The 21,759-nt window shown below is 38.8% G+C and overlaps 1 protein-coding gene across 1 annotated transcript in view; it reads left to right on the top strand.

Moving 5' to 3' along the window:
• The window catches only part of LOC134678567 (homeobox protein B-H1-like), a 30,438-nt gene extending 12,223 nt beyond the window's left edge, over positions 1-18,215 (top strand). The window contains exons 2-4 of the mRNA XM_063537188.1: positions 1,565-1,793; positions 15,405-15,620; positions 16,248-18,215. Of these exons, the coding sequence (XP_063393258.1) occupies positions 1,565-1,793; positions 15,405-15,620; positions 16,248-16,494 (692 nt within the window). The 3' untranslated portion in view covers positions 16,495-18,215. The remainder of the gene's footprint in view (positions 1-1,564; positions 1,794-15,404; positions 15,621-16,247) is intronic.
• The last annotated feature ends 3,544 nt before the right edge of the window (positions 18,216-21,759 follow it).

The raw sequence follows: 21,759 nt of genomic DNA, 5'->3' as shown, positions 1-21,759 counted from the left end.
TAGTACATTATTAGTAGGTATGTACTCAGCCTGCACAACCATGCGTCAGGAGCGCATTGACACTATTCAATGCGCTCCTGACGTCAGCACCTGATTGTGATTTGTTTGCATGGAGATGGACGACTGTGTACCGTGAGTGTCTAAAGTATTGTGAGACGATGGATGACAGGCCTTCCACAGTCCGTGTATAGGTAATACTATGTTATGTGATTTGTTATTTCTGTTCTTCCTGTGTATGTTTATGTTGTATCTTGTACCTACTTTGTGTTATATTTTTGTAAGCGTTTCTCGGCGCATTGGTATTTTTACTGTAATGCCGTGTGAACATAATTGTATTAAATAAATAAATAAATTTTATTTACTTCGTTATTATGTAATAATTTAGATCAAATATGTAAGTATGTAATAATTCAGATAGTTGTTAGGACTATTACCAACTGGTAGTAACATTTTCTGCACATTTTGCGACCGTTAGAATCCCTTGATATTTGATATCAGTATGTGATGCTGATGACAGCTGACGTTACAATTTTAATTAACAATAATTTCTTTAATATTTCCTCCACACGAGTTCTTGCAACTTTAATCATAAAACAAGACAAAGTGAAATGTAAGGTGGTAGGGTGCGTACCTTACATGTACATGGGTGGCAAACCACAACCGCCGCCACACTCGGCTGAGCTAATTCCTTACACATTACTCTTAATCCTTCGTCAAACCAACAATATTGGACACGGATATTAAATATTTATTAAATACTCCTAATACTCTCCTAATACTACTATCATTTCAAAGTAAGTATACCTATGTACTTACTTTGAAATTAAAACCGAATAAACTTTAGGAAAATCTCGACTGTTACAGCGGCTTTTCAAGAATTTAACAATCAGTACGATTTAATTTAGTCCTCATTATTTTTTTTTAAATAGGCTTATTAGTGATTTAAAATATAAAAGCCTTAGATATTGACAACCGAAAAACCACAAATTGCCAATGTAGCAAGCTGTTTAGCATAGATTAAACAATTTATTAGATAAAAAATAAGTAAGCCAAAACAGGCATATTATCTATCAGAAAAACAATCTGTGGAATGCCGAAAGTGTAAGAATTAGTGGAAAGTGTAGGCTTCTTTGTTAGCCGCTTCCAGCGTCCGAGCACGGAGCATCGCAGAGGGAAGTGAGTCGGTAACCGCAGGAAGCCCCGCAAGCACCACGGCTTCGCGACCAGTTTCTTTACACTTAATATCGACCAAATAAATCATGTTTAATATTCACGAAACGCATACTTTAAAGACATAACATATACGTACACTTGATGATCTTTTCTAAAATATTACCTATATTTGAACGAGACCTATAAAGGGCGAATAGAAAAACTTAGAGGGACGATATGGATACAAAAAAAATATATAATTAAGTTCCTTCCTAATTTCATTTCGGGAAACAAAACAAATTTTTCAATAGTTAATATAACTTGATATTATAACCATAAACTTAAAACTCATGCCATAAAATGAAATATAGCAACACATTAATTTTTTTAAACTAAGTCCCATTGGTTGCAGGCGTGAAGGATGACTCGGACGACATTTCGAGCAAGAGTTGCGGCGGCGACTCGTCGAGCCTGGCCAAGAAGCAGCGCAAGGCGCGCACGGCCTTCACCGACCACCAGCTCCAGACACTCGAGAAGTCGTTCGAGCGGCAGAAGTACCTCAGCGTGCAGGACCGCATGGAGCTGGCCGCCAAGCTGGGGCTGACCGACACGCAGGTCAAAACGTGGTACCAAAATCGACGGTGAGTTCCGCCACTCCAAAATTACCTTCTACCTTATTACTAGGCTTCAATCGTCACCGCTATTCCTATACTTGTGACTCACAAAGTCAGTTCAGTTCAGTCAGTTCTGATACACGGGACAGATAATTAGTATTACTTACTATTTGTTATTTCGCTGTGTTGGTACCTACCTATCGCTCATTAATAAGACCGTGAGGTTACACAGCTGCTTACTCGGCATGTGGAGTGATTATGAACTAATACTTATTGAATGACAACCTATCGTCAGGAAAAGTAGGTAAGCGCTTTACATGACAATCGTAGAAAAGCTGCTTACCACGGTTGCTTACCTAACTCTTAGCCTAATGGAATTAAAATGTGTTGTTACTTGGTAGATTTCAATATTCATGTTCCATAGAAATTATATCTAAACAAATATTTTAATCATTCGATTACCTATCACGACAAAACAACCAGTAAATTATATGTACAATACCCACTATATAAAAATACACTAACCGCAATAGATCTCAAAAATAATGTTAAATAATTTACTAAGAAATAGAATTCATTTTTCGATTGGGTGTTGATAGCTATCGTTAGGTGTACTCGCATGGTTCTAAATTTTAATTTTTTGCATGTTTAGAAAGTAACCACATTGAAATATATTAATGAATTAAAATACTATTACTATACGAGTACGTGCACGTAGTATATTACAAAATACAGATTTCTTAACAAAATATAATGAGTAGGTATTTCAAAACAAAAACAAAACATGTTTTCCAGTTGTACGTCTGTATATAATCTAATGGCATGTTCGTCTAAAAATATACTTATAAGAGTGAATGTAGCTTAGATAAGTATATCGCATCGGTATGACAGGATAACATCAAAACATTTCGTATACACTTTTTTTCTAGTGCTCACTTTTGGATGCCACGGCGTGCCAACTGTGTGTGCGCAGCCGTTTTTGGCAAATTTCGTGAGCAAGGCATTAAAATCTGAGTTTTGTTTCCCGACAGTGGCAATCAAAGGTTTGAGCCGTGTATTAGCTTCTCCAGCGCTGGCGAGTCCGCCGGGCGGCGGAGGCTCCCGACTCGTGAGAGAGTCGGCACCACAAAGCGGCGCTGACTCAGCACAACGGACGGACTATCGCTACTGGCGAACTATTTACTATGTCAATGTATTTAAAGAACTTCACTCTGCTTTGCGAATTTTCCAATGATACTTTGGACATACATTGCCAATTATATTTTCTTTTTAAGAAGAACAATATGTCAAAACTTTGGTTCGATTTCGTTGAATAATATACATTTTTCTCGGTACAAATAAAAATCCATTAGCTTTTGTATAAGTACTAAATTTTACAAGTGTAAGGTACTCTCATGTTATTTTGAAAATAATTAAAAACTATGAAACACACTTAACGATAACTTTTTAGGACAGTCTATATTTACATTCGTAATTACGTTACGAAAAAAATAAGTGCAGGCGTTTCGGCGGCGACTGTACCTGGCGGCCATTTCAAAAACAAACGTTTAATAATTAGGCCTTTGCGGGCGCCGACACCACCTTCCGGACAAAAGCTTCGGTAGCTAAAAAATAAACTACACTAATTTTCTATTGCTTTATACCAATCTCCATCGGATGATGTTAGATGGAAGATATATTGTTTATTAATCGGCTCTGTGAGCCTTGCTACTACTTGACGTTTATGTAGATATTGTTTTATGAACTGGTTTGAATTTTCGGAAACTCAACAGTAAAATTAGCACAACGTAGCGTATAGGTTATTGTACAAAATGGTATTGAATACGCTCTGTCTTTTTGTATTGACTTACCAGGTATATCAGTAGTTTTATATACTTGACATTTAATTTAATATACTTGACTTTTACCTACATAAAAATATTTATTTCTTGAGTGTAGGGATGTGAGTACGATATTACAGTCAGGTTCATAAGCTACACAGCAGATGAGCCTACGGACGGGTTTTCCAGGATATCACTTTCAGAACTAATTTGTGTGAGTGAAATTGATTTAAAGTGGAAGATTTAACAGACAATAGCCGGGCCCCTCCCGCCGCTGGCGTCGCGCACGGCGGTCCGTCACAGCGTAGGCCCAACACTTTTTGCCACACTTTTTGTTGGTTTCTATAATTTCGGTAAAGCTAATGTTTGGTCTTCGATTTTTCGGTTCGTGAAAGGGTGTGAAATCGGGCTTAATTGAAGAATTTAATGGCTTTTGTGTGCGGTCAATTTCTTTTTACGTTTTTACAACGTAGGTAGGTACGTACCTAGGTACCTACCTACATATATAATACCTACATTTTGAATTTAATTATACAGTTAACTACACTGGAAATAATACGAACAAAATATTGGTGCATAGTGGAAATAGAAAAAAAATGATTGTAATTGTAAGGTAAGTATGTACTATAATAATATATGTCTGGCATCGAATTGAAAGAAAGGGACCGTCCCTATAACATTTCCTTCAAGCCTCTTTTGGTTGGGCTTAAAAAATATGTTGTTACCGTATAATTAATAAAATTACGTGACAGATACTTCATATAAAAATGAATAGTCATAGGATCATCATTCGACGAGATTAAATAATTCCTTACATTTCTATGTACATACAGGGTGTCCCAGAATTCGACGTCAAGCCGTAAACGGATGATAGACCAAGTCATAACAGTTATCATAAAAATACAAAAAAAAAATCCAACTCATGTTCTTTAAAAATTATGGTCACTTTAAAAATTCACTAAAAAATCCACACCCTGTAATGGTTCTTTGACTTTTGTTACTACAAATTCCATAATTTATTCTAATTTTTTTATCATTGTGTAATCTTGAATAATTACAGGGTGTGGATTTTTTAGTGAATTTTTAAAGTGACCATAATTTTTAAAGAACATGAAATGGATTTTTTTTTGTTTTTTTATGATAACTGTTATGACTTGGTCTATCATCCGTTTACGGCTTGACGTCGAATTCTGGAACACCCGGTATAGTTAAAGTATTGCAAATGTTTACTTAACCGCGATATTTTATTTTAACAACAAACACGATACAGTCAGTTAAATAAAATTGTTTTATATAAGATAATAAGATTTGCTTGACCATCTATAATTAATAATATTACATTAGAATAAAAAAAACCCTACGCTATATGCCAACATTATCCATTTTGTACCAAAAATGCCGAACATCTTTTTGGAAAAAAGCTGATACTCTTCAAACTGCTGGATCGATTTCTATGTAACATAGCTAAGAACCACTGCAAGAAAACTCGCATCGAAATCGGCAGATCCGTTCAAAAGCTACGATGGCACCGATACAAATAGACAGACATTGGCATCAAACATATATTAAACAGTATGGACCACCTATTAATATGTTACAATGTAGTTAATTTTAAATTCTGTAATATTCGTATCAAAATATGTGTAAGTAGAATTTTTATGAATTATTCACCACGTTATGGTCTTTTCACGGTCTGATGATAATTAGAGTCAAATTTCTCTTTTGTCGGGTTTCTCATAATTTGAGCATTGTTAAGGAAATGCTTGTGCAAAATCTTGATTATATGTTTAATTATCTAATAAATGATAACGGGACAAACGCTAGTTCGAGTGGTGCTTATAATTAATTAGTCATCAGCTCATAATAAATAGCTCGGGTGGTCGAGTTCCTTACTTAACCGTAGAGTAGCCGTTGAGTTTTTCATGTTAGCCCTTATATTATTATTAGTGTGGACGTGTGAACGGAGGCAGATGAGCGCCTGCAAGTCACGGGCGGAGCGGCGCCGTCGCCGCCGCCGCCACCGACCACTCATTACGGCTCTTCCGCCGACACTTTTAACACTATTATAGTTCTTGCATCTCACAAAGCCGAATGCATTTAACGAAATTAGTCATTAACACCATAACTTTTAGGTTAGGGTCAGCGTTCTCGTGAAATGCAATAAACTATTCGTTTACAGTTTTTGAGACACATTTAATATGAATTACGCAATATTCGTACAAAATGCAAATAAAAATATTAAAATTATCAGTTTATATAAACATTTATGATAAAAGTGTTTACCTCGAAAGTATTTAAAAAAAGAAAAAAAACCTTAAAGAAAAATCAAATGCGGCGCCGACTATTTATGTTTCTCCGCATATCGTTTGTCTTGAATCTAATACGTATATATTTATCCAACATGTATAAAATAAAATACATGTTAGATAAATAGACACAACTTTCTAAATCATAAAGGAAATGAAGCAATTATGTACAATGATTTTAAACGTGAGCTATATTATATTATTGTAAATTTGCAATATGTCTTAATGGACCACAGCGGCGGCGCGATCTGACAAAATCGTTAAAATTTAATTACACACTGGCTAGAGACAACCCTGGAAATCCCTTTAGTCCGCTACAAATGTACTTAATTACAAGCCCCCTACCGGCAATCCGACGAAATCGTTAAAAATATAAACACATAGTGCGCCAGTGACTGTCTGTGGCTCGTAAATTTGTAATGGCCGCGTTTATCGGCGTTTAGCTGGCGACGGCGATTTGCAACGATTACGTGCCTAATGACGAACGGTAATGACATACGTGTGAGCCGATGTTGCCAGTCGACACTAAAATAACGCATCTAACTTATATTTAACGGAAAAATGCTTTATTGCTGTTAATATTCTATGAGCCTTCTAATACTAGTCGTTTTTTCACCATACCGTCCATACCATACTCTATGTTGCCGCGTGTTAAACTTAAAATATACGGACACATTTTACTAGACTTAAAGAAGTAGCGATCCACTCTTTACTTAGCAATGTTTATGGATAAATATTTTATCATTTAGACAGCTAACACGATTTTATGAATTTTGCTAGATAGTTATAACAACAATTCGTACAAATTAAAAAAACTGGACCAATTCACGCTCTAGAGTAACTACATATAACTATAGGCTCCTTCATCTGGCAGAAATAAATCAGATTACTCCAAAACTCTAACTCCATACCTATAATCATATGATAGTAATACCTAATATGTAATTAATTAAAGTAGTGGTTGTTGTGCGTCCTCGATATGACGTTAAACTGTCGTGCACCTAATGGCATTAGGTGTAAACGGCCAACTTGGGGCACGCTGCCCACCTTGAGAAGGAGTAGTGTTGGCCTAGTTGGTACAGTTTGTGCTAGAGCAGGGCACAAACTTAGTACGGTGGCGGAAGAATGTCAAGGACATCAACGGCAGCGTACATGAGCCGAGTCAGAAGGCTCACTGTTCACTCACCAACCCGCACTGGACGAGCGTGGTGGGTTACTCGTCTAATCCCCTCTCAATCATGAAAAGCAAAACAAAAAATAGGCCCCTCGTGCCCGGTCGCTCCGGGGGTACTGTTGATGACGGTAGGCAGTCTACCCTCGGAGAAGGGGGTGCTAAGAATCCCCGGGCGTTGTTATCTCCTAACCGTCTCACGACTAATGCATGTCAAAGGAAAAATGATACTGAAAATCTTAAAATATTAACTTATAACGTTCGTACATTGCGAACCGAGGAACGTCTACTCGAACTAGAGAACTCGTTGAAAGAGATTAGGTGGGATATCGTAGGTTTATCAGAGGTTCGCAGAGCAGGAGAAGAAACTATTGAGCGAGCCGACAACATTTTTTTCTACCACGGCAAGCCAGGCGGTCGTGGAGGAGTAGGCTTCATGGTAGCTAAACGCTGGAAAGAAAACATTTTAGAGTTTGTAGCCTATTCTGACAGAATCGCCGTGCTCAAATTCCAACTAACTCAAAAGGAAACCCTAACAGTTGCTCAGGTATATGCCCCAACATCCTCGCATTCAGACGCTGCCATAGAGGAATTTTATGACTTGCTAGATAAAGCCTGCGACGAGCACCGAGGTTCGTGGACAATAGTACTCGGTGACTTCAACGCAAAAGTAGGGACAAGGCAAGAATTTGAAGATAGCCGCATACTCGGACCACACGGGTTAGAAAACCGCAATGATCGTGGTTCACGCTTGATTCAATTCGCCTTTGGACGTAATCTCAGTCTTTGTAACTCGTTCTTCTATAAGAAACCACAGCGCAGGTGGACTTGGGTTTCACCCAACGGAGACACAAAGAATGAAATAGATTTTGTACTTTCATCCAATCAAACCATTGTAAATAATATTGAAGTCCTCAATGCAATAAAATATAGTTCCGATCACAGACCAGTTCGAGCAAGTCTCCTGTTTGATTTCAGAATACATCGACAACGGAAAATGTTAAGTACGATCAAACGACTGGATAAAAACATTTTAATTAGTAACAAATCAACCTTCAACCTAGAACTAAAGAACGCATTCACAGCATTAAGCCTTGATACGGAACAAGATGACTTACCTAATGTAGACACTGTAGACAGCCAGTATTCAAAAATTAAAAAATGCATCAAATCTGCATCTAATAAAATCAAATGCGCAAATAATAAAACAAGCAAATTGACAGACCACACGATAAACCTTATTCAAAATAGAGACAATTTCAGGAGCGACACCACAGGAACCAGCTATAAATCATTAGACAGAGAAGTAAAAAGAAGCATTCGAAAGGACATACGCACTTACAATAATACACTAATTAAAGTAGCCTTAGAACAAAACAGATCTCTTAAAATAGCCAAACAAGGAATCACCAAACAAAAAACATGGATCTCTGGCCTACGCGATGAAACTGGTACTATACAAGGCGACAGAGGAAAGATAATGGCCATTTGCACAAAGTTTTACAAAAACTTATACTCCGACCCAGTCCGCTCATGCAATACCACCAACATTCCATACTTCTGTCCTGATACCATTCCCCCCATAACGGGCTATGAAGTCCACGTAGCGCTGTCTAAAATGAAATACAGTAAAAGTCCTGGGGAGGATGGTATCACTACAGAGGCTCTTAAAATCGGCGAGCCAACCCTGATCACACACATTACTAACCTTTTTAATGATATTTTAAAAACAGGCATATTTCCGCAACATTTTTGTCATTCCAATATTATAATTTTGTACAAGAAGGGAGACAAGGCCGACATAAACAATTACAGGCCCATAAGCCTCGTCTCTCATCTGTATAAAACATTTATTAAAGTCATCGAAAACCGTATATCAGGCCAACTAGATAAACAACAACCACCAGAGCAGGCAGGGTTCCGACCCGGACTATCCACCACAGACCATCTACAGACACTCAACCAAATAATAGAAAAGCACCATGAATTCGATCTTCCTCTCTACCTTGCATTCGTTGATTATACAAAAGCCTTTGACAGCATTTCTCATAAATCGATATTTACTGCTTTAGAAGAACAAAACATAGATCCCACATATATAAATCTCTTACGCAACATTTACAATAACAGCACAGCCAATATAAAATTACAGTCGTCTGGTCTAACTTTCAGAATTGAAAAAGGCGTCAAACAGGGTGACCCGCTATCTCCCAAATTATTTACGTCCACCTTGGAACAGGCGTTCCGTAAGCTGGCGACCGAATGGGAAGATAGGGGCGTTGAAGTCGGCGGCAGACGGTTAACAAACCTTCGCTTTGCTGACGACATCGTCCTTTTCTCAGCGTCGGCTACAGAACTCGAAAGCATGCTCCAACAACTGAGCACGGTAAGCCTTGAGATCGGACTGCAAATGAACATGTCAAAGACCAAAGTAATGACAAACTGCGCCAAACGTAGGATTCAAGTAGACGGCGGAGGAATTGAATATGTCCATGAGTACATTTACTTGGGCCAAATAGTCTCTTTCCAGGCACGACAAGACAAGGAGGTCGCAAGACGTACCGAAAATGCCTGGAAGAGCTACTGGTCCATGAAGGAATACATGAAGGGAGACCTTCCTATATCGCTGAAACGTAAACTCATGGATATGTGTATTCTTCCGATCCTCACCTACGGCGCTCAGACTTGGTCTTTGACTAATGCTCAAAAGCTTTCCCTCAAGGTTTGCCAGAGAGCGATGGAGCGCAGTATTCTTGGTGTCAAATTGACTGACAGAATTAGAAATTCCATCTTGCGCTCCAAAACCAAAGTAGCCGACGTAGCCCTGACAGCCGCCAAGCTTAAATGGGACTGGGCCGGACACATCTGCCGTATGCCAAACGACTTGTGGGCCAAGAAAACTACCGAGTGGACACCAAACATAGTGCGGCGTCACGGCAGACCTAGAAGGAGGTGGCGGCACGATCTTGACGTCTTTCGGAAAGATTGGCCCAATATTGCCATAGAACGAGACGCGTGGAAGAAAGAGAGGGAGGCCTTTGCCCAGCAGTGGGACACAACAGGCTAACAAACAAACAGTGGTTGTTGTATTATTTCTTTTAATAGGTAGGTAGTTTCTATTGTCATAGGTAAGTGTGTTGTGTCATTTTTTAAAGTCAAACATTCGTGATAGATCTCCATAATTTATGGGATATAAAAATTTACTTGAATTGAAAAAAATGTAATTAATAATCTTAATCTTTACCACTTAACTTTAATTATATTATCCCCACATACACTGTAAAAAGTTTAGTTTCATTTCGTCAATATCTGTGTTATGCCCTGAATTCTAAGTGTGGCAACATCGAAAATTATATGCTGGAAGATCGCCTGCGCCCGCGGCTCCGCTTACTTTATTGTTCTGACTCATTTTAAACGCGCGCAAAAAATTGCCATCTAACATTGTTACTTTATTTAACCGCGCTCACCGACCGAATCTCGTATTTATACTTTCAACTAATTGACTCTGCGCAGTAGATACTTGGCTGACTACAATGCATAAAATATAATCTATTTCGTACTATATTCAAGCATGACACCTTCATATGATGTATTATGCAAGTATAATTGATAGTTATATGTATTATTTACTGCGTTCATGGACCGGTGTAGTTGTAGGGCTTGTCTAATTTTAAGGAGTCGAGTACCCTATGCCCTTTAAGATTGATACGCTAGGTATGAAAGCCACACCATTTGATACACCATAGCTACTATGGAAACAAATGCAGGCAAGTTTGTCCAACGAGAATTTTTGATGAGAGACAGTAAATAAGAAAATACAGCTTTTTCTGTTTGCATTAAGCTCAAATGTAATACGACACCTACACAAATTCAGCAACTAAATATGTCATGCTTCAGCACTATCAAGCTGATCAAATATGTATATTGATGATGGACACTGAAGGTGGTCTTTGTAATAAAACAATGCAACCTGAGTTTAAGCTCTTTAAACCGTCTGCAGTCGGTGATAGTTTTTATTGTTGCTGTAAGTTTTAGTACCAAAAAAATTTTTGATACAAATCCACTGCGAATTTAGTAGGATGTCGGTTGCGTTGGTGCGTAAATTTGTATCATTTGGATAAGCGGTGCCTCAACCCAACGTTACTGCGCCCCGCGGTGCACACCACGCGGATTCATAACTGAGGAGATTGTATTAAACGAATAACGGGAATTCCGTGGACTGGTACGTTTCCTTTAAAAGCCTTTAAAATTCAGCTTTTAAAATTCATTTAAAAGCCTATGGTATGCACTTATGTGGTAATTTCCCAGCGACATACCTATGGACGTTGTAAAAAAAAAAAAGTATTAACAAAATAATTAAACTAAACATTAAAATTAAAACAAATACAAATATAGTTATATACAAATATAGTTATTATTTCTCAAAAATACAGGATAATTTATTATACCTAAAAATAATACAGAATACCTAGTAAAGTAAATATTTATCTACTTACCTACATTTTTACTCAATGGATTGACATAACTCTGATAAAGTAAGTACAAAAGTGCACCTATACTTCCAATAAAAACCTATGTGTTCAGTAAAACGTGTTGTAATTTCCATTGAGTTCCAGTGGAAGCCATGAGGCTGAAAAGAAATTGAAATAATAAAATTATTAAATAAAAATAGCTACTCGACGGCTAAATAAAAACAAATATAACAATTATTGTATATTTCATAATAAAACATATTCAGTCCAAAAAAACTGCAATAGAGCATTGAGTTGATACGTATGTAAATCCTTCCATGCTTCTTAAATTCTTTCAAGAATATCACACACAAAGACCTAAGACAAAACTCGGGACGTGTGTGCACACATCTCTAATGACATAATACCCCCTCACAGCTACCAAGAACGGCCTAATCGGTTATTGCGAACCCTCCAAATTACACCTCCAGAGACACGGGAATCGAACCAAGGTCGCTCAGGTCGCCGAGCTTATCATTTAACCACTAATCATAATTCTGGAAATGCCATTTGAGCTCTGCTCGGATTTTAATAAGCGGACAGAGGCCAGATTTCATAGGTAGCCTGCAATTTAGACGGACCACGGCTGAATCGTCATTTCGTGATGCGGATTTTATTTTAAAATATTAATTGAGTGCATGAGTGAGCAGTTCTAAGCAAATACAAGGTTTTGAGGACGGTTGCGGAGAGGTCGGGGCGCTCCTCCAGTGTGCTTGGTTTTTGGAACGTAGACATAAGCAGGTAGTCCCAACTACGTAGCTATTGAAACTTTGCTTGAGTTCTGATTCTGACTCGATGACATGATGGACATCATCTTCATATATTTAAGAGTATAGTTGTCGGTGGAGCTTCATATAGTTGTCGGTGGAGCAATTTTCATGTACGGCGGTCTTCTGCCTTCTCTATGACAGCCTTATACACGACGTTGAGTTTTACCTTTATTTGATTCATATACGCTCTCCTTAGTCTTCCATTCTTCCTCTTTGCTTCAACATTCCCTTCTATGATGTTTTTGATAAATTCGTCGTGTCGTAACATGTGCCCAAGTATTTTACCTCTTCTATTATCTATAGTTCTTAACAGACTCCTTCTCAGTTCTCTCTCTTTGTAGGTAGGTATCTTTGCAGTGTCGTCATCAACTGGTAGTATCGGACACATCAGATGGTCGCTTATGTTATGCAGAGAGGTCATACAGGTGCACCCGTAGTAGGTACCCCTTAAAAAAGGATTTTTCCACGGCAGATGTAATCTCGTTGGTCCATTAGGTTACATGTAGGTGTCTTTTGTGTGGTGATGCTTCCATATACTTTACTTACCAAAAATTTATAATAACTTAGAATTTAAAGTGTTACAAACTATCGTGATCTTATAAGTAGATACCTATGGTACAGACAGAACGTATCTGGATATGTAACATTAAAGATGTTCTAAACTTTAAACAACACTCATTAGTTCTTCCGGATCTTCGTACAGAAACGTCCGTAAAACTTTCTAAGCAGCATATAAATAATGTTCGAAGTAAAGTCAAATTGTTCCTGGCACGCCAACAGCGAAAGGGCCCAAGCGCTGAGTGCGGCGCGAACTGTGCGAGCACACGGATCGATGAAATGCTCTTTGTCCGCCGGATATACAAGCTGAATTCGCATCACGTCGCCCTAAACCCAAATCGAGAGAAACGACTCCCCCCGCAGAGAGGTCGTAAGCGGAATCGTTTTATCGGACGATTTTCGTCTTTAGCTTGAACGGTTAAGGCGCGTTTTTGGATGCTCCTTCTCGAACAACAATTGAATCAGTTCACGCAGCATCAAATCACTAAACCGCTGGGCGGAGCCGTACTCGAACTCCGCTGGGGGCTGCGGGACAAAGACGGAAGAGGCCCGCTGTCGCAACGACGCGCTCGCGTAAGAGTGAGAACAGCGTATAACGTCTGGTGAGAGGCTCCGAGATAACAGCCGAACTTGGGTGCGCTCGAGAAGCTTTTTGTTCATAGCCCAAGGCGGCAATAAAAGATAATAGTGTCACCGAGCAGATTGCCTCTTATTCAGCACTTGACAATTAAATACTTAAGTGCTCTCGAATGGCGCTGCCCGAGAACATCGTTTCATAATATAATGATTAATGCGCATAACTAATACCGGGCGATGGGTACCCAAATGCTAATTAGCTACATTAGGTAGTATGTACATATTTACAGTTTGCGCAATTATAGCATTAAACCAAAAATAGTTAATTAGACGAATGATGTCAACTTTAAACCTCGGACATGTCGGTAGGTAATAATTAAAAACTCCGTTAACAAAAAGACAACATGATATAGCAAGGTAATAAGTTAAATGATAAAAAAATATGAAAAGATCGGCAACGAGCATCTGAACTCCCCCTCATTTACATTTAATGAAATTAAATGATCCATTTAGAGAAATTAATTAACGAGGTAGCCAGTGAAGCGGCGGCTAACCGCGGGCCGCACACAATGGAACATAATAATAGCACCGATGATAATGCGAATAGCAATAATAAATTACTCCCTTCGAATTAATAAAAACCTCACTTGATGACAATAACGGAACACTTCGGAACTAATCGTGGTTTTGAGAGCGAAATTAATTTTGTTTGGGATGGGGCGCTGTTAGTTCTCCTCTGCCGAATACAGTTCCTATTAGCCTATTGTCTGGGAATTTGTAATAGGACGCACCTACCTAATTACTATTAGTAGGTTTGTTTACCAGTTGGTATAACATTAATCCTTAGTGTCTATAATCTATAGAGTTTTCCGCATAAGGTCAAACGTGCGATTTCTCAAAAAACCCTTTTCGTTAAAGGTGATTTTTATTATCAGATTGTGTTTGTCTAATGTCTTGTCTATTTTTATATTAACTTTATAACTGATTTTATTTATGTATTGCACAGAAAGCTACCCATTTTATAAATTGGAGAGTATCAATTTCGAATTCACGGTAGTATAGTTACCTACATCAATATAGAATTCAATTTGCTAGTATTTATTTAGCCATCATGCGCTTAAATAAATAAGAGATAGACAAAAGAAAAAAGATCCTTAAGTCTTACCCTTTGCGAAGGGATAGCTAGATGGATATCTAGCCACTTACTTAGCTAGCAGTTGGCAGTTTATCTTTGGAAAGTTTCCTTCGAATTGCTTTTTAGGATGTTCACATAAAAAAGATCAAAATTGACATTAGTCCCCGTCGCAATAACGCGTTAATGTATAATAATATAGGAGCGCACCCTTTCCTACCGAATCAAATAAATCAAATTAAACTCGACCACGCTCCGACGAGCGCATGAGTGCCCAAGACGTTTTGTCAAATTTATTATTTTATTTATATTTTTTATTACTCATTTCATTGCGGCATCTTCATTGTGCTCTCGAGTGGCCTGTGACAAATTTGATGACGATTGGGGTCACAGCTAGGGTTAGTGATCTATCGCTTTAGGGGTTCGTATACGACAGTTTACAGAATTTTAGAGTCAATTTAAGTTCGTAATGTGGCATAAATCGTTTTTATGTAATTTCTTGTGGGATTCGCACGGCGTTCCGAATCGATTTATTTGAAATGTTAATGGACCGTGAATGTATTGTTGTAGATTGAAATGTTCAAATATCGAGACATCTTTCTTTAAATTCCTAAAGAAGTACCATTTTCGATCTAAATTCATTTCGATAGCTATCTGACAAACATACTACCTACTTAATACAACGAAAGCGTAAAGCAATGATGGGAAACAATTTATGAATCTCGCTTGCTCTCTAATTAGTATTCTTAACTAGAAGAAAAGGAAATTTAATAACTGTTTTTTATTGTCCTCAGGACGAAATGGAAGCGTCAAACGGCGGTAGGGCTAGAGCTGCTGGCGGAGGCGGGCAACTACGCAGCCTTCCAGCGGCTGTACGGCGGGTACTGGGCCGGGGTGCCGGCGTACCCCGCGCAGCCGGCGCCGGCCGCCGACCTGTACTACCGGCAGGCCGCCGCCACCGCCGCCGCCGCCGCCTCCGCCAACACGCTGCAGAAACCGCTGCCTTACCGGTAACTACACTACTGTTTACGAAAATCTTTCTCACTACACTCATCACACCTAGTACCTCTGTTTCTGACTACAAGCTGTACCAACAAAACTAGGCATTGAATAGATCTAACAATAAAATTATGGAACATAAATGAAATAGCCCAAAGCAGGATAATATTACCTCAAAATCTATTTAAGTAAATAGAAGAAAACTAAATATTGAGGGTGTGACTATAATTTACGTCACATTTACCTATTTCTTTTTCAACTTTAGCCTGCACATTTCTGGATTTTCAATATGTTTGTAAGAAGTAAAATACCCAGTTATTCTCAACCAGAACATATGTATATCAAAACACCTCCTGCATAAGCTATCTATTGCCTCTAGACTTACAGAGAGATAACTCCCGATGATGACTTGGGACAGACTAATACCTACCAACTCTAGGTACCTGTATTTCAGATCAGTACTCAAAGCGCTAACTAAAGTGTCTAGAAACGCTGGAAGCTAGGCTGCTAAAAGGTTGCTTGAACGCCTTTTAAGTTTCATAAATACACTGACTCTATTTATGTTATCATAATAAGATATATCAAGATGACATCTTGTCCATCCGTTGAAAGGGTATAATGTAAAAAATTTGCGTCAGGTTATACCCGGGCGCACCACTAGGGTCGGTGCCACCACTGGGGCTCGGGCTGCCGGGCCCGTCCGCGCACCTGGGCGCGCTGGGAGCGCCCGCGCTGGGCGCGCTCGGCTACTACGCGCAGGCGCGCCGCACGCCTTCGCCCGATGTGGACCCCGGCAGCCCCGCGCCGCCGCCGCGGTCCTCGAGGGAGCCCTCGGTCGACCGCCGCACCGACGACGACGACGACGATGAACCTATACACGTATAATTCCAGTGATTGTGATCTATGGACCAGTTAAATTAAACAAAACTTGCATGTCGACAAAAGACAATTAACTTGCGAAACTGTGAGACTGCGAAAGTGAAGACTTTACGTGCGGTATCGTGTTTTGGTATTCTATTTTGTTACCTTAATCCCAATTTTGGTAGAATTAAATTATTGCTCCATTTAAGTATGATGACGTTGATTTGACAAATCTGTTACGTATTAGCTTTTCTACCGTTCTTAATATCGGGGAGTGATCGAGAAGTGTGGACGGCGGCAGTCCAAAACATGTGATATCTTAAACCCAGATTTGATATAAGAACTTTTAACTTAACGTGTACAATATTAATTGATGTCATAGGTATAACTATTAGTATTATAGAGTACACATGCTTGAAGAGGACAATGTGTCGGTCGGACTTTGAGACCATAGGTCCTTCGTCGGCGGGTAGTAAAGACGCTACGCGTAAAAATTTATGAGTAAACTTATATAGTACACAAAAGTGGCTTTATCATCTCAGAAAGCTCGTTGAAAAATAATTGCTCAGTAGACCTGCTAAGCGTATAGATAAGTAAGTTCCACGTGGGCAAGCTAACTGCCTAAAAGCACGTTCGCACGCTAGGCGTTTGCCGGATAATTCGCCGTTAACGTAGCATGAACAATTGAGCAAATCGCGTTCAGGCGAATAGAACGTCCACTACTCTGCGGGCGTGCTCCCTCGCCATCCTAACAATAAGCTACCTGTATTGACGACTCCGGTTATTGCAATAACCGACTACTCCGGACTGGGCTCATTAACAGATTGTGAGATTTCGTACATAAAATAGTTTTTGATAAATTGTAAGCTGCTGGTACGCAAGAGCGCAAAGATATTAAGGTTCTGACTATATGCACGTGTAGTAAGTAACAGAAGAACACCTAGTGAATGTTTTTTCTTATGTACCGTCGGTCCGGAGGGTACTGAGAATGTGCACTGCGCACATTTTCTGATCCTACCGTTGATTATTCGACCCGTGGCTAGACAGCGTGAATAATTCCATCCTGTTGCAGCTGAATGTGCACATGACAACCGAGACGACTTCTTTGCCGTCAGTGTTCTTCATGCAGTACCTATGCAAGCACTATTTTGTTCAATCTTGTACATAAGTTAGACATTTAACCCCTTTTTCATTTCGGCTGTTTACTTTTGATTTACAGATTAAATTGCTTTGAGTAACGGATTGGGTATACCTGAAAGGTATTGTTTAGTTTCCCTCGGATTATATAAATATGTAGTGAGTACCTATCTAATTGCTACTATTAAATTTGCCCGTAACTCGAATCTTACACGAACACAGTCCAGGTGTACTTAAAAACCCATTCTAGCAATGGGAAATATTGAATAAGTTAGATATATAATAATAAATGTTTTCGAAACACGCAATAATCGAAATAGTTGTTAAGTAAAGAATTGTGTGTAGTGATGCAACATTCCAAAAATAATTGGAAACTATTTGCAAAATTGCAGAAACTGTATATTATATTATCTATATAAATATAACTAATGATATTATGTATGTATTGTTAGTATTAAATACACAGCTAAAGTATTAAATGTATGTTGAGAAGTACCTTATGCTTCGGGTACCAGCTATGGCGATGTACTTAAGCATTCCGACCGTGACATGCTATGTCCGATAGATCTTGTGGTGTTTTGTAATTAAAATGTTGTCAATTAAGATAACGCCTTTTGATTTATCCTCATAAAATTACAAGCCTGAAGGTTGATAATGTAAATTAAAACCGACACTGATTAGTAATGAATATTAGTTTTTATTTAACATGTTTTTGTACATTTTCGTTTTACAAAATTTGGTAAGTAGCTCTAGGTACATGGTAAACACAACTATGTACCTATATGTTTGGGTATCAACGACTACCTTTCTAGAAGTAGTCCAGTAAAGGATAATTAAATACTCGAAATGAATAAATATGCTATTTTATAAACAGGATGTCACTTCAATACTTTCCGGTGTTAAAAATAAATACAAGATAAGTTTATTACCTTTAAGTATCGACCTATTTCAAATAAACAATAAGGTAAGTAATTGGCCACCAAATTTTAGTAAAAGGTTTCAATAACTGGCCAGCCTTCAATACACTAGCCGCCATATACTAAAATGAATTTTATTTATAGGTGAATATCCCATGGTATAATGATTATAATTCTTTTTCAATTTTCATGCTCAAAAAGTGCACCTTTATGTCGTGCGTAGACGACTTAAAATCGCATTTTATGCTCTAGAGCATAAAAGTAAAATTTTCTTCTAAGACTAAGGTAATCGGTCTCAACAGCCAAACATTTAAAACATATTGCACAATTTTACTGAGCAATAAAATTGTGTAGATGACAAAACTTGTTATATTATTTTATTTTTGCTACAATTTATTAGAAATCCGTATTTTCTGTCATTAAATTTAGTAAATCACATAAAATAGGAGTCGATCATCGTTCAAAAATGCTCCGAAATGTTTGACTTGGCAGAAAACCAAGCGTCTGAAACTCTGATCACATGTTGAAAATTCAAAAAAAAATTAAAAAGTTAGTTGGCGACTTGGCGGGAATTGGTTATGTATTATGTTCTTTCGCTTTACGACAATTTCGTGGTGTAAATTGCCGTGAAAATGTGTTTTATTTTCCTCGCAATCGAAGTGAAAAGCAGAGTGTACAACAAGGGCATAAATGTCCATTTTTACCCTCGTCTACTATTTTGGTTTGCCTCGGGTAAAAATGGGTCAGTTTATGCCCTTGTTGTACAATCTACTATTTTAGTTTAGGGCGGCCACCGGCCAGTTACTAAAAGTGGCGAATTACCCTATTACGTAGTGAGCATTTCATCATTTCATTATTTACTATTCATATAGCAATGCACCTACATACAACAAAATGCAGATTGTTTTTATTAAAACAGTAAATCTAAACAATTTTAGCCTATCAATGATAACAACATAGTAAAAGCAAACAGCTTCAATGATTATTGAAGGTCGCTTGATTGAAATATGAATCGATTATTTCACAAATAGGCCTGGGTTACATTTACTCCCGTATGATCACACAAGTGTGTGGGTGACGTTCCAGCAAACTGCCACATACAGCAGGTGGCTAGCTCAGAATCTATTGGTCGAAAGCACTACACATTTATACAACACACTCGACAAGTAGGTTTTGCGGTAACAAAGCGTTCGTGCCGACCGTGATTAGAGAACGTTTAAACGGTATAAATATTCATTTGGCATTTGTATCTAGCTGGCGTGTTCGGTTAATGTTTTACTTCTGTGCTATTGGCATGATTCACCTCATGAGCATTGACGTAGCGAAATGTGCAAAATAACTATGCTTAATGTAAGTAAAAGAAACTTGAGTAGCAGACCAAAAGGCGGTGTAGTTTGCATCGTGCGTCGATGTTGAGGTGAAATGGAACACGCAATAGTTAGTAGAAGCGGTTCTAGAAAACGGTCGTTTGTGATAAGGATCAGCAGTGCACAGGCGCGCCCTCTGGCGGCGGCAGGGAAGAGGGGCTGCTAATTGCGCCGTTTTGTGAACACGGCCAGTGGCGTGCGCGCCGAGCAATCAGCGGCCGCTGACTGATTGCCTTTTAAATAGGTTTTATACCCTCTAAAAATATTCAAAAGAAAAGCTTCAGATTTCGTGAGGTTCGTGTAAACGCGAGCGGGGACAAGTTGTTTCGTAAAACGCGAGCTGACGACCGTGACTTTTCAACGAACGTTGTCGCTCGGAGTTGGGGATGAATTATTCAACTTTGTAGGCTTTTACTCGCGTGGCCTTTGTTGAGGTTTGTTTGTACTAAATGTTCACGAACGATGGGGAGCGTGATTAACTTTAACGTCGATGTGACGATTGTGGCTGATGACATCCGACGTGACCGTTTGGAACTAAAACATTAAGACGTAAATAGCGAGTAACTGAAAATTAAAGATCTTCTCGGTTAGTCCGATTTAACGTGTAAAATGAAGATAGCGCAGACAATTAAGCAGGGAGCCATTAAACGGGCAAGCGCGGTGCGTGACAGCGGGACGTTAGCGCGGCGTACTCTCTGTTAAACTGCAACCGACACCGACGCATCAGTCAGCGTCGCAAATTGTGGGCTAACTTCGCATTGTAGCAAAAAGAACTTCTCACGCTAATAAACTTCAATACTATGACAGTATACTGCATAAAATTGATTATTATTCTCTTGTGCAATTGCTTTAGTAATAGACTGCCAATAGCTACAACTCGCCAAACAACAACTGAACAGGCTGTCACAGCACTGCTGCGCCTCGCCTGCGCGTCCTGGATGGCTCCAGCATAAATAACCATGATATACTTGACTTTCGATTAGAGCTGCCAGGCGAGAGATGCCTCAGAGAAGATTAGGATGTTTTTTGTCCTCAATATGCAGTCCATTAATATAGGGCCTTTGTTTCTCACATAGATCCTAGTATTGATTTTTCAGCTTTCCTGTCTAATTGTAACCCAATTGTTCGTCTGTTTCTAACTAATAGGTCTCCAGGTATTATGCAATGTCAAAGTGTGGAAGTAGGTACCAGCAATGCAGCACAAACGTCAAATCTATGCTATTTCTATGAAAATATGACTTTAGGTTTCTGTAATAATCGAAAAGTGCTTTTAAAGGGATACCAGACGATCATCGCTGTTACCAATGCTGCTGTTGCTGTTAAGGGGCCCACTGATTAACAGTCCGCCGGACGGTATCGCCCTGTCAGTTGTTCGGAACTGTCAAAATTTTGTTCTAACTGACAGGCCGATACCGTCCGGCGGACTGTTAATCAGTGGGCCCCTTTAGCAAGCACCACGTATTACATTATTGACTGCGCCATTTAAAGTAGGTACCGGAAGCGCAATTTTGCGTTATTATTTGTGGGTTTCTTCTTCTTCAATTGTGCTTAACCCCCTCGGATTAGACAAACATAAAACAATAAATCCGATTGTCATTATCATTGCGAAACTATCAACTGACCGCAGTCAAAAGGCGCTAATTGAAATTATTTATATTACTTAATAGTTCACCCGAGCAACCAACTCATCATAGCTTAGAACGACAGGCGCTACCACCGGCTGCGACTAAATCCTTTGTAATGAGTAATATGGGCGTCGCGGACGGAGAGATAGTATCTACTCGTACAACGCGAGCCGGTCGACCATTGATTTACACCTATCTACGCGCCTGCTAAACGATCTAGAGTCCGACCAAGACAATTCTGCA

This window comes from Cydia fagiglandana, chromosome Z (assembly GCF_963556715.1).
Source record: "Cydia fagiglandana chromosome Z, ilCydFagi1.1, whole genome shotgun sequence".
Lineage (NCBI taxonomy): Eukaryota > Metazoa > Arthropoda > Insecta > Lepidoptera > Tortricidae > Cydia > Cydia fagiglandana.
This window is presented reverse-complemented; position numbering and strand designations above follow the sequence as displayed.